General features: G+C 45.3%; 1 protein-coding gene across 2 annotated transcripts in view; it reads right to left on the reverse strand.

Moving 5' to 3' along the window:
* asic2 (acid-sensing (proton-gated) ion channel 2) overlaps nucleotides 1-17,879 on the reverse strand; it is a 283,962-nt gene that overhangs the window by 12,451 nt on the left and 253,632 nt on the right. For both annotated transcript variants that reach the window (XM_071912576.1, XM_071912574.1), the window contains exon 2: nucleotides 12,710-12,860. In XM_071912576.1, coding sequence (XP_071768677.1) covers nucleotides 12,710-12,860 — 151 coding nt within the window. The remainder of the gene's footprint in view (nucleotides 1-12,709; nucleotides 12,861-17,879) is intronic.

The following is a 17,879-nucleotide window of genomic DNA, read 5'->3' on the forward strand; positions in this document are numbered from 1 at the left end:
ATATGGCAACATCTGGGATGAAGACGCACTAAGAATCGGATAAAGGGATCAAACATGTGCCGGGTCGAGCACGTGTGAAGTGGTTTTTATGGGTGTGTGAGCATTTGTGTGTGAAAGACTGAGTGCGAAAGACAGAGTGTGTATGTTTATGTGTGTATGTGTGGGAGAGATAATGAGGGTGGCGGGGTTTGTGCATGTGTGTGTGCATATGTGTTTGTGTGTGTGAAAGGGAGTGAGAAAGAGTGAGGTGCTGTCTGCGTATGTGTGTGTGAAAGAGGAGAGAGGGTTGGATCATTTTGTGTCCTGTCCTGAGCAGTTTCCTGTCCTGTACCATTGTCTTGTCATGCTACATCTTTGTATGCATTTAGCACAAACAATCTATTATTGGATTGGCACCATTATTTTCGTTTTTAGAAAAAAAAAAGAAGAAAAAAACTGCATCAGAAACATTTTTCCAAGGTTATAAATGTCGCCCAGCGTAGCCAAGAGCTAACTTTTCAAAACTGCATGCGTGTCACAACTCCAGTTCCATCCACCAGAGGGCGCCAAACTGGACTTCCAACTACCAGCCTGATCTCCACCTGCACACCTGATTCCATTCTTCTCATCAGTCTACACACCTGATCCTCATCACTCCCCTACATATACAGTATATACCTGTCGCCCCAGTTACTCAGTGCTTGCAATTCGAGTCTGTCTCGTGTACTTAGCTGTTATCTGTTGTTGCCAGTATAGTAAGTTTATCTGCCTCTCTGTATCCTGTACCTGTCTGCCTGCCTGCCTGCCTGCTTGCTGGAATAAATCAGCATTGTTCACTCCTACTACCTGTCTCCGCTTCTGCTCTTGGGTCCTGGTTGCTTGCCTGACAGAATTGCAAGCCAAGACAGACCCAGTGGAAGCTGACGCCATCCAAGGCACCCTTCAATACCAAGGAGCAGCTATCGGTCGTCATGAGCATCAATTATCGGAGATTCACACTACTCTGCTCCACATCACTTCTACCCTGCAGCAGTTAACCCAGGACTCCTCTGCCTCTCTACTTGCTGAAGGCTCAGCTGTTTCTGCCTCCTATCGTCACCAGTCTGGCCACCAGGAACCGCGCTTGCCAAACCCCGAGAGATATTGTGGTGATTCCGGTACGTGCAGGTCATTCCTTGCTCAGTGCTCATTAATATTCAAACTACAACCATCATGTTTTGCCACTGAACGTTCCCGGATAGCCTATGTTATTACCTTGCTAACTGGTAAGGCTTTGGCCTGGGCAACTGTAGTGTGGGAGCAGCAAACTGAACTGTGCTTTAATTACGCTCTGTTTTCTGTTGAAATGAGAAAAGTGTTTGATCAGCCACTGGTGGGAAAAGAAGCTTCTAAGAGACTGGTTGGTCTTCGTCAAGGGTCCAGATCTGTTGCTGATTACTCCACTGAGTTTTGTACTCTAGCCGCCAAGAGCAGGTGGTGTGAGACCGCTGTCTACAATGTCTTTCAGAATGTCAGATCTAATGAAAGATGAACTTGCCTCCCGAGAGTTGCCTGAGGACTTAGACTCCCTGATTGCCATGGTCATACGTATCGACAACCGACTCAGGGAGAGACGCAAACCTAATTATTCACCCTCCCTCCGGTCCAGCCCCTCACCTCGCAGAGATGAAAGTTCCAGCCGCCAAGGATTATCATCAGTCGTCCGTCCTTCCTTCACTTCCCAGTCCATTGCTCCAGAGAACACAGAGGTGGAGCCCATGCAACTTGGCCGTACCAAATTGAGTCCTACTGAAAGGCAGAGGCATATCCGTGAAAACTGTTGTCTGTATTGTGGTCAACCTGGTCACTTCCTGGCTCAGTGTCCGTTAAAAGACAAGACTCACCAGTAAGCGAGAGGATACTAGTGAGTCCTATTAAAGCCTCTCCCCATCGTTCCAATCTCATGCCTGCTACACTCCGCCCGAATAATCAGATTACTCCTGTTAAAGTGCTTATTGACTCTGGTGCTGATGGTAATTTCATTAATTCCTCCCTTGTTCACCAGCTGAATATTCCTACGTCCCCTGTGCAGACACCATGAGAAGCCAACGCTCTGGATGGTCGAGCCATCGGTATGGCTTCACTCTCCTGCGTTCCCCTAGAGCTCTGCATATCAGGTAACCACCGTGAAAACATCCAACTAAGCCTGATCAACTCTCCATACGTTCCTGTCATATTAGGCCAATCCTGGCTTCAGAAACATAACCCAACTATAGACTGGTCCAACAGCTCATTATGGGCTGGAGCCCATTCTGTCACGCTGTCTGTCTCTCATCAGCCCAGCCATGTGACCTCTCTGGTTCTCCCACACCTGAGTTCTACCCTGACTTGGTTAAAGTTCCTCCAGAATACATGGACCTTAAGGAGGTGTTCAACAAGAGTCGGGCAACCAGTCTTCCTCTCCATCGTCCTTATGACTGTTCCATTGATCTGCAGCCTGGTTGCTCACCTCCTCATGGCCGCCTGTACTCTCTGACTGGTCCGGAAACTAAGGCCATGGAGAAGTACGTCGGTGAGTCTCTTGCCTCAGGCATCATTTGGCCATCCTCCTCACCTGCTGGAGCTGGGTTCTTCTTCGTAGACAAGAAGGACAAATCTCTATGACCTTGCATTGACTTCCCGGGTCTCAATGACATAACGATTAAGAACAGATACCCGTTACCCCTCATCTCCTCCGCCTTTGAACCTCTCCAGGGGGCCACTGTTTTCACTAAGCTGAATCTTCGTAATGCCTACCACCTGGTGAGAATAAGGGAAGGAGACGAATGGAAGACGGCCTTCAATACCCCCATTGCCCACTATGAGTATCTTGTTATGCCATTCGGTCTTACTAACGCCCCTGCCGTCTTCCAGGCCCTAGTCAATGATGTGCTCAGAGACATGCTTAACCAGTTTGTTTTTGTTTATTTAGATGACATCCTCATCTTTTCCCGCAACCTTCAAGAGCACGACCAACATGTCCGCCAAGTCCTGAAACGCCTCCTGGAGAACCAGTTGTTTGTGAAGGCGGAGAAATGTGATTTTCACACATCCATGGTTCTCTTCCTCGGTTACATCGTCTCTGATGGTAACATCCAAATGGACCCTGACATGGTAAAAGCAGTCCTGGACTGGCCGAGGCCCACCACACTGAAACAGCTCCAGCGGTTTTTGGATTTTGCCAACTTTTATCGCAGGTTCATTAGGAATTACAGCTCCCTGGCCGCTCCCCTCACCGCTCTCACTTCCCGGTTTTTGACGTCAGCATGGACCCCTGACGTCGAGGAAGCTTTTGTGGAACTTAAGCGATGATTCTCCTCTGCTCCGATCCTGGTTCATCCCAATCCTGCTCTCCCATTCGTGGTGGAAGTAGACGCTTCCAATACAGGAGTTGGAGCAAAAACTCCACCCATGTGCCTACTTCTCCCATAAACCTTCCCCTACAGAACAAAACTATGACATTGGCAAACGGGAGCTCCTCGCCGTCAAGCTTGCCCTGGAGAATTGGAGGCATTGGCTGGAGGGAGCTGCTCATCCCTTCCAAGTGCTAACCGACCACAAGAACCTTGAATACATCCGTGGTGCCAAGAGACTGAACTCTTGTCAAGCCAGGGGGGCTCTGTTTTTCAATCGTTTTAATTTAATTCTGTCTTATCGTCCTGGCTCCCGTAATACAAAGCCTGATGCACTGTCCCGCCAGTTCTCTCCTGACTCTGCTCCCCAGCAACCTGAACCCATCTTGCCAGACTCCTGTGTAGTGGCAGCCCTAATTGAAGCTGAGGTCCAGGATGCTCTACGCCACCATCCAGACCCAGGTAATGGACCTCCCAATCGTCTGTTTGTTCCTGATTCTCTTCGTTCCAGGGTGCTCCAGTGGGCTCACTCCTCCAATCTGGCCTGTCACCCTGGCACTCGTCGAACCTTGGCTCTCCTACGGCAGCGTTTCTGGTGGCCCTCCATGCGGGATGATGCCCAGTCGTTTGTTTCCACCTGTCCCACTTGTGCTCAGAATAAGACGTCCCGGCAGCCCTCCTCTGGTCTCCTTCAGCCTCTTCCGGTTCCTCACCGACCCTGGTCCCACATATCCCTCGACTTTGTCACTGGACTACCTCCCTCAAATGGTAACACCACCATTCTCACTATAGTTGATCGCTTCTCCAAGTATGCCCATTTTGTTGCATTGCCCAAACTGCCCACAGCCAAGGGTACTGCTCAGCTGGTCATACAACATGTTTTCTGTCATCTCCCTAAAGACATTGTTTCAGATCGTGGTCCCCAGTTCATCTCCCAATTCTGGAAAGCATTCTGTCAACTCATCGGTGCCACTGCTAGCCCTTCCTCTGGATTCCACCCCCAGACCAATGGCCAGACACAGAGAGCTAACCAGGACCTGGAAATTTCCCTGCGATGTCTGGTCTCCTCCAATCCTACTGCTTGGAGCAGTAAGTTGGTCTGGGTAGAATATGCACACAACACTCTTCCATCATCATCTACAGGTCTGTCACCTTTTCAGTGCTCCCATGGTTTTCAGCCACCTCTATTCCCAGTACAAGAAAGAGAAGTTTCTGTTCCATCTGCTCAAGCCTTTGTCCATCGGTGCCGAGTCACCTGGAGGAAAGCCCGCTCTGCACTGCTCCACTCTTCTGTCAGGTACAAGCGCCAAGTGGATCGCCACCGCATCCCTGCGCCTAGATACTTTCCCGGTCAGAGGGTTTGGTTGTCTACTCGTGATGTTCCTCTCAGATTGGTCATTTTCCCATCTCTAAAATCATCAACCAGTCTGCTGTCCGCCTTAAGTTACCCCGCACCATACGCATTCATCCTGCTTTCCATGTCTCCCGAGTGAAACCTGTTCACAGGTCACCCCTGGTTCCTCCTCCTCCCCCTCCTCCTCCTCCCAGGATTGTTGATGGTTCGGCTGCCTACTCGGTCCGCAAGCTGCTGGGTGTCCGACGCCGGGGCAGGGGATTCCAGTACCTGGTGGACTGGGAGGGATATGGCCCAGAGGAACGCAGCTGGGTTCCTGCTAGTGACATCCTCGACCCTCAACTCATCAGGGACTTCCACCGGCAACATCCTGACGAGAGGGTCGTCAGGAGTCGACCCTAGAGGGGGGGGTTCTGTCACAACTCCAGTTCCATCCACCAGAGGGCGCCAAACTGGACGTCCAATTACCAGCCTGATCTCCACCTGCACACGTGATTCCATTCTTCTCATCAGTCTACACACCTGATCCTCATCACTCCCCTACATATATATACCTGTCGCCCCAGTTACTCAGTGCTTGCAATTCGAGTCTCGTGTACTTAGCTGTTATCTGTTGTTGCCAGTATAGTAAGTTTATCTGCCTCTCTGTATCCTGTACCTGTCTGCCTGCCTGCCTGCCTGCTTGCTGGAATAAATCAGCATTGTTCACTCCTACTACCTGTCTCTGCTTCTGCTCTTGGGTCCTGGTTGCTTGCCTGACAATGCGGTCTGACAGAACGATGTATCATTTGACAGAATGACTTCCAATTCCTTTTGATCACCATTTATCGTATCATTTAGCAGAATTTATTCATTCAAATTAATCCAAAATCAGCAGGTTTGAAAATTTCATGGTCTGGGATTTATGCTTAGAACAACAGCATGATCAAACCAATACTGAGACCTGGGTTCAACTCTCACTTGTGATTCACATTAAGTTGCCACAAAGAAACTTTTTGTTTCTTGTTCTGTTCATTTACAGTTGATACAAATTAAGATGGAACATTTTATATGCTTCTTTGATTGTTCAAATATATATATGTATATATATTTATATTTGAACAATCAAAGAAGCATATAAAATGTTCCATCTTAATTAATTATATATATATATATACACACACACGGACAGGAACATATGACACAAGACCACATGCAATTTTAAAAGGTTAGCTGTCGGACATGCAGGCTACACTGGGCTACATTTACAGCCTATTGCAGTTTCTTTCCAAACAGGTTACACATTACACAGGACAATGCAGAGAAATGGTCAGGACAGGACACAGTGGCCATCTAATGGTACAAGACCCTTATTACACAGGACAAAACTTTAAATTACACAGAACAACAACAAGACACTGCAGATAACTATCTCCTACTGACAGTGAGAAAGAGAGTTTGTGTTTGTCTGTGTGCATGTCTGTGAAAGAGATAATGAGAAAGTGTGTGTGAGAGAGAGAAAGAGAGAGGATCAACAGGGCATGCTGTGCTTGTTTGTGCTCTAGTCAGTTCAGCTCTCCTTATCAAGATATGATCAAGAGGATCATGGTTAAGGATGTTTGTTATATCTGACCATGGCCTCAGATAGTTCCAAAGATTTGGAGTTGCTATTTATTTCATCACCACTATCACCCTTATCACGGAAACTTGAAAGACTTGACTTACGGTGATTAAGCAAAATGAGGGAGGCAAAGTAAATTACGATGCTATCTGCCACCGCGATCAGAGCTTCGATCTCGCCTGTTACCGCTTTGTATTTTTATGACCCACTATAAATTCTGGTGGTATTCTGATTCCACCTGCTGCATTTCAATCTGTCTCTTGCTGTGGGAAAACATGAGGAGGGCATGGGGAGAATCAGCTGTGGTAAAAGAGGAGATTGGTCTGTGTGTGTGTGTGTGTGTGTGTGTGTGTGTGTGTGTGTGTGTAGGTGTAGCTGCATGTGTGTGGAATCAAATAAGCTTGTTGGAGGGTTTCAGTTCGAGGTCAGCCTCCTTTCTGAACACATCTCTATGGAGCATTCAGCCTTCCTCTCCACACACAACGCAACAACCATGTTTGCCAATAACAACACTGTAGCTCCAGACTCCCTCTCCTCCTTCCCCTCCATCTCCCATTTCTCCCACTTCTCCCGCAATCGGCCCTGCGATGCCTGATACCGACACTTGTTCATGCAGCAAATTCAGGACCAGACATGTCAGGCTTGGTAAGAACCCTTTGCTCCGTGCTTTTAAATGTGAGAACTTATCACACGGAGACACGCGGATATCATCTGTTTGGCAAACTGAAGCACGGTTGCATGTCAGAATATGTAATGAGGACAGAACATGCACACACTTCATGCTTTAGATTGTATCTACGCTCTCCTGTCCCTCCAGTCCCTCAATGCTTCTGCTTTTCCACACTTGCTTACTTTAAGGGGAGTTTATATACTGTGTTTAGGTGCTTTGCATAGCTTTAAAGCTGCACTAAGCAAGATTTTTAAGTAAAAATACACCCATCTTATCAGCTTAAATCACAAAGTGGGGCTGCAACAGAGAAGCACGTCCCATCCTCACTAATTGAGATGCTGTAGATTTGCTATATTTGCCCAAAATGTTATTACTATCATTTTGGTGTCAGGTGGGGACACTAGCAAGAAGTGTCCTTGGTGCATATGAAGTGGTGAATGATTAACTAATATACAAAACTGTCCCCTAACCAGTAGATAACAGATGTTCATCAGCCACTAGCCACATAGAGTGTGCAGTTTACTGACGTCACCTTACAGGATTTCTGTATATTGAAGTCCTTAAAATTCAAACAGTTACCTCTTGCTGCCATTCGGGGCCAACGCGCGAAATTGCCTAGTGCAGCTTCAATAAAAGGAGACCGATTCCAAGATTTCAAGAGGCTGAAGCAATAGTTCAGCACACGCACAGGTTAAAGCAACAGGTCAGCACATACACAGGCACACAGATGTATACGCAAAACAGTGAGCAAATACTGCAAATCGAAATAGTGCAAAAAGAAAAGATAAAAGGACTTTCCACTTTGTGTTGCTGAACAAACATACTGTTCTTTTCAGTGCCTGTATGAGGGTCGAGTGCCATGAGTTTAACTGGAGATAAGAGACATGTAATAAGAGCTATGAAGAAGAGGTAGGCTTGTTATGTCGTGCTAAAACTCGTTTCCAACTTTGTGTTACATCATTCTGTTCTGTGGTTGATTGCTGATCAGTTAGGCTCTTGTAAACTCCAGACATGCTTGCGATGAAGAGCTATATAAATAAATTAACTTGAACTTGAGAGACAGAGAACGCAGATGCAGAATGAGAGAGAGGATTTTTGAGTTTAACGCTCAAATGCTTGTCAGTCTTCACTTGTCTGCTGCATAATATGGGAGGTGAGAACTGACAAGATGGCAAGTTGACAGAATCGGAAAACAGAGCGAGACAGAAAGCTGAGACTGGTGCTGAGTTATCATTTCCAGCAGTGTTTACCTACGAATTAGTTGTACATCAAATAAAGCATGGCGGCTTTGTTTGAAAAAACAAATCAAATCAATTCTGACAATATAAGGATCAAATTGAAAGAAAGATGAAAAATTAGGTACAAAGTAGATAAACAATGAGCGAGAGAAAATGAATCAACCAAAATAAAGATAAATAAACAGAGAGAAATAAAAGTTAGATGAAACGTGCCATTTCAATGTTCAGAGAGGAGATCAAATATAATAGCGACTCTTACATGGTTCAAAAACTCTTCATCTCCTTCGCATCACTCCACCACTCACCCGCTCACCATCACTGTTGGTGAGCTGTTAAAAATAGTGTTGGTAGGTGAGCAGGTAATTAGTTGCCTGGGAATTCTCTGAAATGCCAGTCTTTCAAGTTTGGTTTCTGATGTACATGAATGTTGAATTGATCCAAAACAAAACTCTCTGATGTGCATGATCAAAAAGTTTGTCTCCGATTCAAGAAGAAATTAAACTTGAATGTCAGCAGAGCTTCACAGGCTGAAATGTGTTTGAAAGGGTTTACTCTCTGCTGCAAACATTTTGTAGCTATGCTGCTGAAGGAAAACATGTGGTGCTGAGTGTGTAAACAGTCTACTTTGATCAAGCCTGCTTGACAAATTTGTGATCGAGGAGCCCTGACAAATACTGCGGCTCAGAGTCTGTCTCACATTGAAACTTCAGATGACTTTTCAGAAGGGGTCAATATATACAGCAGCAACTGAAATAAATTCACACCCGAGCTGTCAGACTGTTTGAAAAGCAACTTTACAGGTGCAGACAGAGGGAGGGGGGAAAAAAAAAGTTTTATATTACAAAAACTGTGAGACTGCCAGTGCTGGGAGCAATTTTTTATTAATTTTAAATGATCATTCTCTTTGTGAACTTCAGGATAAATCCATCATGATTCTAAAGTTGTCGGCAATATGCTAAGCATTTCTGAAGTGGGCAACAACACAAAGAGGAGCGTGTGTGTGGGACTGGAGCCCAGAGAGGCCAAGGCCAACATGCTTTCACTAGATATGGCAGCAGGCATCTGTAGTGCACTCCTCCAGCTGTGGTACAAATATGTTGCCATCCAGCTAATGGAACTGAAGGGAAGAAATGTAGTCCAACAAAGGTCTGAACGACTGAACAGAGTCCCAATCACCTGATTACTTTGATTTCCCCCTGCCCCCCCGTATAAATATTTGAGGTGCACTTGACAGAAAATCTCCCAGACAGCTTTTATGAGGGACACATGCAAACCATTTATTATTTCCATCAGTGAGCAATCAGTTTGGTCAGCACGCTGTGAGGGGAAAGCTGGGTTTCTAGGCAACAAGCTATCTATTTTCTCCCAGCACTCGAGCACACATCTGACTGGTTAATTTTTCATACTGGAAAACATTATTTTTTTGTTTGTCCATCATGATAAACAGAGGAGGAGAATCTCAGGAGAGACCGGAACCAATGAGACCAGAATCTCTTTCTGGTCTCACTGATCAAGGTGAGAAATCCAAATAAATAAAAAATCTGATCAAGTTGGGCTGTCTACTGATCTACAGCAGCTGACAGCAATCTTTCTATCCTATCCTGACAGGTTAGAAGGAACTCCTGCTCTAAAAAGTATAGATCCAGGAAGAGCAGACATGGCAGGAAGCCGGTGAAACACGACGGCTCGCTGCCCTACAGCTCCCAGGGCAGAGCACAGTGCTAATCGGACCTCAGAGAATACGGCCTTGACTGACTGCTGGCCTTTAGATGGTGGCCACGGGAGGAGGAGAAGGAGAAGCTGTGGGGTCCTGAGGGAGGAAAGATAATAGGTGGGTGAAGACGGCAGAGAGAGTCCTTGTATGTGTCCATCATGTCTGTACAGTGCAGAGAACCTGGCTCTGTGAGGAAGCACTGTGCCTCCTGCTGGGGCTGACTCAGCACATAGTGTGGGATAATTAATCCATGGAGGGATAAACAAGGGCGCCGGGGTCCTTAGCCTGCTGGGAGGAGAAGCTCCGCGTGCTGTCGGGGCGGTGGCTCGAGCAATGCCTGCTCAAAAGCGAATAAAACCGTCAAAGGCAGGGAGCAGACGAGGACAGGTACCGCGGGCCCTGCTGCCCACGCAAGAACATGAGGGGAATTGATGGGACGTGGTGGACTTAACGTCTTGATGATAGATCTCCTTTAAAGCAGAGCCCAGAGTAAATAATGTCCATCTGCTGGGCTGCCCATAGCTTGGCTGGCTGCTCTGGAAACTCCCCTGTCTGCACTTCCACTCTGTTCAGACGTGAGCCAGCCATTCAATGAGCTTCATTGTGAAACCACTCAGGCAGCCGGCCCTCTAAAAACACTCAATCTGAACCGCTAACAAGACCTGTAATACGCACATCGGTATGGGGGATAATATAAGGCTGTATTTCTTTATCAACGGTCAGAATATCATTTTAATAAAGACCTCTGTAAGACGAGCTAACAGGTTTTGAACACTTTTCGAATATGCATCATTATCTCTGGTTGAGAAGTCGACATTTTCTAGGTAGAAAGAATGAGAAAATATCATCACAGCCAGTCAGAATTGGGTGTGCAGCACAATCACATTTGAGGCATTTAGTTGATGCTGTTACTCAGAGCGACTTACAATGAATACAACAGCAGAATAAGCTTAAATTCCTAGATCCACAACGTGACAAGAAGTGCTTGAAGTGGATTACAAAAGGTGCAGGTGCTCTACAAATCAGCCTTTCAGTGTGTGCGTGAGCAAACCTTTGGGTATTAAGCTTATTACTTTTCCTGTAATAAAAAGGACATGGATTTCAAATAGCAATTGTTAACTAAAGCAAACTAACAAGGTTTCATAAGATTTCAGCATTTGAAACGTCATCTCCTGCAACTGTGAACGGTTTTGGACAGCTTTGTTTTGCTTTAAGATTCAATAGGAGTTTTTGGGTGTGAAGTGATGCCATCAGGAGGACACTGAGTCATTGCTGTGTTCATCACAGCGGAATGAAGTAATGTAAATGAAAAATATTCATGGCCCAACGGCTCAGTGAGGGGGTTACAATAGGGAAAATAAAGTTGCCAAGTTAGTAATCTGTTTTAAATGCCTGGAAGAATAAATGGAGTTTTAAAGAAGCTAGAAAATGAAACGGAGAGATATGACAATAATCTGTGTATTCATTATCATTTTTTTTTATCATATTCTTGTGTTCTTTTTCCTTTGTTTATCTATTATTTTCCCTTCTATATGCTATATTTCTTTGGCAACACAGATGTATTTTTATAGCATGCCAATAAAGCAAGATGACATTAAAATTGAGAGAGAGAGAGAGGGAGAGAGAGAGATAGAGAGTGAGAGAGAGAAACAGAGAGAGAGAGAGAGAAACAAACAGAGAGAGAGAGAGAGAGAAACAGAGAGAGAGAGAAATTCCTGGTCGGGATGCTGTGGGTGGGAAGTAGAGATGGACTCAGTGGGAGCCGGTCTGGGGATCTGGAGGTGGATCGGATGTTGTGGTGTTGTGTTTCTACAAGTTAACTCTAGCTAACAGCGAACTTGCGAGGCGTATTGATAGCTGCAGCAGTACGGGTGGTGGTGGTGGTGGTGGTGGTGGGGGGGTTGGGGGGGGTAGTGCTGAGCGTAGCGTGTTGCAGTCTGCAGCCATATATGACATTACATGATAGCAAGAGCTTGAATCTCATTTGCTATGGAAAACAACACAGTGTTTGTGGGAATGAGAAAAAGAGGCTCGAGGGAGTACAAACAGTATAACGACAAGCGACGGCATGCAATTAAAAGACTCGTATGGCATGGAGTGCCGCTCTGCTTACAACCAAGCAACAATAAGGAGTGCAAGGCGCAGGTCATGGTGCTCTGACAATAGATGTTACTGAATATTCATGTGACCCTGGAATGATTATGTAAGCTATAGAGACATACTGGGAAAAGGAATAGTGAAATAAGAGCCAAGGAGAGAACGGTTTTTCATTGTTGAAATCATTCCTTAACCAACATACTGTATTTGCAAAGACGCTATTTTTGTCAAAAATGACCGGCATTCTTGGTCAAGTTAGTAAATACGCCCAGCATCAGTGTAACTAAATAACGTCACAGCGGCTGGATACATCGGTCACTAGTGATTGGTTCGGGGAAAATCAACAACCCCTCAACACAGAAAACGGCCAACATGGAGGCAATGTCAGACTGAATAATGGAGTGGAAACTAAATGACCATTCAGTCTGAATATCAGGCTAACATATCACTGCTGTCATTGTGAAAACCTCTAATTTTCATTTCAACTGAAGAATTACATGATCCTCTATGGGTTGACAAAAACATCATGAAAACCTTTCAGAACGCACTGGATGAATCAAAAATGAGTGGTTGTCAAGCTAAAAGCGAGGCTGCTTTTGTTGATTACTGAAAAGGTGACATTGGGGAGATGAGCCACAGTTTTCACCTGACAGCGACAATTGCAAAGAGTGAAGATATCAGCCTACCTGTGTCTCCCCACACTGGCAGGTACTCGTCCTGCTGGATGTCCAGCATGATCTCCAGGCCGTTTCCTGTCCCTCCCTTCATGGTGGTGCGGAGCGTCTTCCCCTCCTCCGCAGCATTGAACATGTAGCACTTCCCATACCTGGTGAATACCTGAGGAGGAAGAGAGAGAGAGAGAGAGAGAGAGAGAGAGAGAGAGAGAGAGAGAGAGAGAGAGAGAGATTGATAAGTAATGACTCATTAACACTGGCTCACACACACACAAACACAGTGTAAAAGAGAAGTTAGACACAGTAGATACACTTGCTAATTGCACATTGATGGAGCTAATCCACTACCAGGGGACAGTTATTTTTTTTATCCCAGAGCATAAATTTAGAAATCGTCAGCCTGAACTTGTACGATAATGACTCTAAAGTCCTGTGGTCAAAATAGGAACTAACCAACAGGAGGTGTTCCACATTTTGAGGTTTCATGAGTTTCATATTGTCCCTTGATAACCAATCAAAACAGCACACCACCAGAAAAACATTATCCTACTGTTACAAAGATAGAGGCATCATTGTGGGTTTTTTTTTTTCTTTTGTTTAACTCGTTTAGACTTCTAAAGTGTTGCACTGTGGGCAATTGAGGGGACAAATCCTATTATTTCAGAGTAATGGTCCATGAGCGTGCACCCTCCCTTCCTGCACACCGCACACACACACACACACACACACACACAGCCATGATGGGTACAGGCGTTACTGTGTAAGTGTGTGTGAGTGTGGCTGTGTGAAGGACAGGTCTGGTAATAAACACAACTTGCCAGAGAGGCACTCTCCTTCATCCTTGAATCCTGTCCGTCTGTCTGCAGCGCCCCCCCCGCCTGCATAGCTCTTATTAGGTAAAGGCAAGCAATTTTAGAGCCTGAAGAAACGAACAAGCAAGCGGAAAACCAGAGGCAATTTCCCATGTAATCACTTAAAAGCTGTGGCAAACTACCATTACGAGCATAGAATTGTAGGGGGCCTCAGCGAGTGTAAGAAACTTTCCATTCCTTCCATGCTGTGTGTACTTAATACAGTGACACACGCCATTTAGAGGAGTGTGAGTAAACTATGAGGAGAGTGATTTCCTTTTCCACTAATGCCTCTCAGCTATCCCTCTCCATAGCCACCACCTCGCCAACAGCCACCAAAATGGCTTTGAGGTGCTCATGAATAATAGATTGAGTTAAAATTGCAGAGTGCAGCTTATTTTGGGAGAAGTGCACGTGTGTGTGTGTGTACAACGCATGCAAACATGTAAATGAGACTGCAGTTATGAGGTCCCCACTCATGAATAATAACCACCATAACAACCGTCTCCTTCAGTGCCACAGTGACTGATTGGATGGGAGTGACTGATGGAATACGGTTTGATTATTAAGCCCAAGAGTAGCAATGCTCTCCGGACCTCATGATCGGGGGGCTATCAGCAAAATTAAAATCTAAACATCAATATGTTGCTCTCATATGAGTTATGGGTGTCCCAGTAATTTACACAGGCAACAATCGATGGAGAAATTGGTGTCTCTGCCTCTTCTATGATGGATTTCTCCCTGTGTGATTGTTGAACGTCGTAGAAAGAAGCTCTTTCTCTTCAATTCTGAGGGACTGACACCAAAACCTACCCTTTACTCTTGATATTTTAGATGGATGAAACTTTTTCTCTTATTAAACTCTATTGTAGCTGCACTGGAAATACCTCAACGTCACGTCGTCAACGTTTGGCCACTTATCCACAGGAACAAGAAAAATACACCAACAAACAACAAAATGGGCCCAGGAATGCAAGGTGCGTCACAACTACGTTGTTTGTGTTAACAATGTTAAAGTAAAGTAAAGCACGCTCGTGACTTGGCCCTCCTTTATTGACACTGGCCATCTCATGGGTGTTATTTTGACATGATTGATCGCCAAGCCAATGCTATACTGTCACAGAGAGCGTATGGATAGGAAGAATATGAAGTACCGCATTAGGGGTTCATTCTCCTCTGTAATGCAGCTGCTCCCGACAGATATGAATCTACACAAAATAAATGACACAATAGGAATTGCCAGAGCACAGTGAACAGGACAGAAGATAAATATTCATGGGGTTATCACTCCTGGTTTGCAGGTACGAGATGTGGCTGTTTTTTTGTGGAGGGTGACAAACACACAGACGACAGAGAAGCGCCAGAGACGTCCCATATGGTGGTGGTTGCCATCCAAAATCCACCAGTCATTTCTCAGTGTCATTGGGTGTCTGCTGAAGCCCGACGCGCTAAGCACAACCTTATTGCGCAGAACTCAGTTTCATTAGCAGCTACAGTATGTTGACATGGAGTTAAGTTGCTCCGCATTACCTTGATTTCACCTGAATGAAGCATTTCCTAATGATGCCTCAGATGAGCTTCATTTAAGCAGCTGTCCAAAAAACCCTCCAGAGATTGAAGTGTTCCATTTAACCCTCAGTGGTTAATTGGGCAGATAGCATTAAACTTAATTACCCGACAGTCATTTGGTATTCCATCGCATATCTGTGTATCTGTATGTGCAGGCGTGTGTGAAGAAGAGGAAGATCGGACGGAAAATTCCTCTGCTGACTGCTGTTTTGTCGCTTTCTGTGCAATTGGTTCCTGAGTCTGTCTGCTGTCAACATCTCTCTCTCTCTCTCTCTCTCTCTCTGTCTCTCTCTCTCTCTCCCTACCTGCTAGCTTTCTTATATAGGGGGAATTGCTCTCTAGGGGACGTTGCTACACCCTCTTTCCCTCCTTTTTTCAGGACTGATGATGTTTGACAGACAGGACCAGGACCGGGTCAACACCCCATTAGATTTAAGCCAGACAGAGAGGCTCCTTTTCAGCCACTGGATGACAAAGATGCTAACAAAATCCTGACAATGGGTTTCTGTTATTTTGCAAATGCTCCCCTCTGACCCTGTCTCCCCTCTCCTTTCACAAGTTCTCTCCCTCTCTTTCTCACTTCTGTCCTGATCCGCTGCCTCAGGTAGAGCTGTCACAGGGAAGAAGGTAATGAGTTCTCAAACCTTTCCACAAATGTAAGATACCGCTGGAAACACTTCTCTGCCTGAAAAATGTGTAACGGTAAAGAGATACTTATCAATGCTCATTTACCAAGAAGATTGCTTCTGAGAAACAGCAAGTAGATAATATTGACTATCACTGCCTGTGTTCTGAAGTTTGTCCCACCTTGTCGTCTGTCAATAAAGCGCGAAGTTGCTTGTGATAAGAGAAGCCATGCTCCACGATAACCTATGCTCAAGTGGGGCTGGATCAATGAAAATGAGCCAGTACAGATTTTCTACTATCATTTGTTATTATTGTTATTATTTCTCCACTCCATCTGCTAACCCTTTGTTTTGTAAAGTTGAAAAGAAAGAAAGTAGAGATAACCTATTATGAAAGAAAACAAGTTAAGAAAACCCAACTTGTTTTCTTTCATGGTAGCACTGTTCATTCCGCTGTCTGCTGTTGTTGCTGTTTAATTCTGAACATTAAATGCCTGTTGATTGAGCCAGGGTGTGAAATGTCAGAGGAGTCAAACTCAGTTGCTGTCAATATCACATTAACTTACTCTATCCAGGCTAAGGGAGAGCACGCTCGGCTCAGCTGCCAATTAAAATGCCTTTCGACCAACAAAACACGTCTCATTAGTATTCACAAGTGCGAGTGTGAATGTCTGGAAGCCCAGAGCTGCAAAACATGGCATGACCTAGCCTGTGCACGGCGCAGTACCTCCCACAGAGTAGAAGTCAAAGATGACATGGCCATTAGCGTATATTTCTGTCATGATGAAAGGTCAGTTGTTAGCGCCAGACACCCACACATCAGATTCCAAAACAGGCCTGCTCCTAATGCAGAGGCTAAGAACTGTATGGCCAGATGAATGGAGAAAAACTGTGCTCCTGAACTGGAAATATTTTAATAGCTGTATCTCTGAATATCTGACTGCCTCTGGAGTAGTCTCTAAGGTCCTTATGCTAGACTCTCACAGACCAATACCATTTAGAATTTATCTAGCATTTTCCCCCACAATTCATCCTATTTTGTTATCGCTGCTTTGCGAATGGCTGGCTGTCGATCTCCTGCCAACAAACTGACAGATTATCTTCAGAAAAAAGGGATGCTGTCTTTTCTTTATTTTGTGTTTCCATTCCCCTCGGCCCTCTGTTTATCTCTTTCTGTCCATGTGGCGTCTGTCCATTCAGTCGAAGCCATCAAGAGGCCCTGAAGTGCATACCATATTTATAAAGGCCCTAATTTTTTTTGATGGGGTTGCCACGGAGACTGTGGCAGACAGAAGTCCGAACCAGGAAGTCAGTCCATGCTCACCCTCATCTTCCACCTTCAACATTACTGACACAGCAAAGCCATATATTCCAATTGAGAAGTCTAGTGCTGCCACATCTACCGTGTTAACCCCTGTTCAAACACTGTGCATCTTTTCCATTATTCCAATTGATTCATGTTGATAGTTCATGATATTTCCTGCTCAAGAGAAAATAAATCTACAAACGGAAAGACACAATGATCAGCCTTTTGCACTCTCACGGCAATCCTATGGCCCGCCAGTCCTGCTCTGTATTAGATGTAGCGTCCCGAACAGCTTGTTCAGGTACTGTGCGCTGACTATGCCATCACTACCTGTCAGTTGGGGTATTCATGCATCATGATGAAGCACCGACATTCCTATTCACAAAACTAAAGGACGAGGCAGTGAGCTCTGTACTCATTTTTGCTGGATGACACTCCACTGTCACCCCTCTTGTATTTTTCCATTACCGAATAAGCAGGTAATAAGACACTTCCCTCGCTCTTCCCGTTTGCTTTGCTGGCAGGCCGGAGCAGAAAGTGGAAAGCGTTGAAGAGCAAATTGAAATGTTAAGCATAACAGTCAGCCAACCGGTTTTATTAGCATTCGCTCAGGTGCTCCAAGTTTCAAGGTTATATCATGTTCGCATAAGCAGTCTATTGTGACGCGGTGTTGTTGTTCGACAAATCAATATCCATTATGGGAGAATTTAGCGAGCATTTCATGGTAAACCAAAGCAGCAACGCAGCTCGGGGAGGGGGGGGGGTTAGGAGAGAGAAAGAGAGAGGCCTTTGATCCTCGGGGCTTACGGAGAGGGGGAGAGAGGAATAAA

This window comes from Centroberyx gerrardi, chromosome 7, assembly GCF_048128805.1.
Source record: "Centroberyx gerrardi isolate f3 chromosome 7, fCenGer3.hap1.cur.20231027, whole genome shotgun sequence".
Lineage (NCBI taxonomy): Eukaryota > Metazoa > Chordata > Actinopteri > Beryciformes > Berycidae > Centroberyx > Centroberyx gerrardi.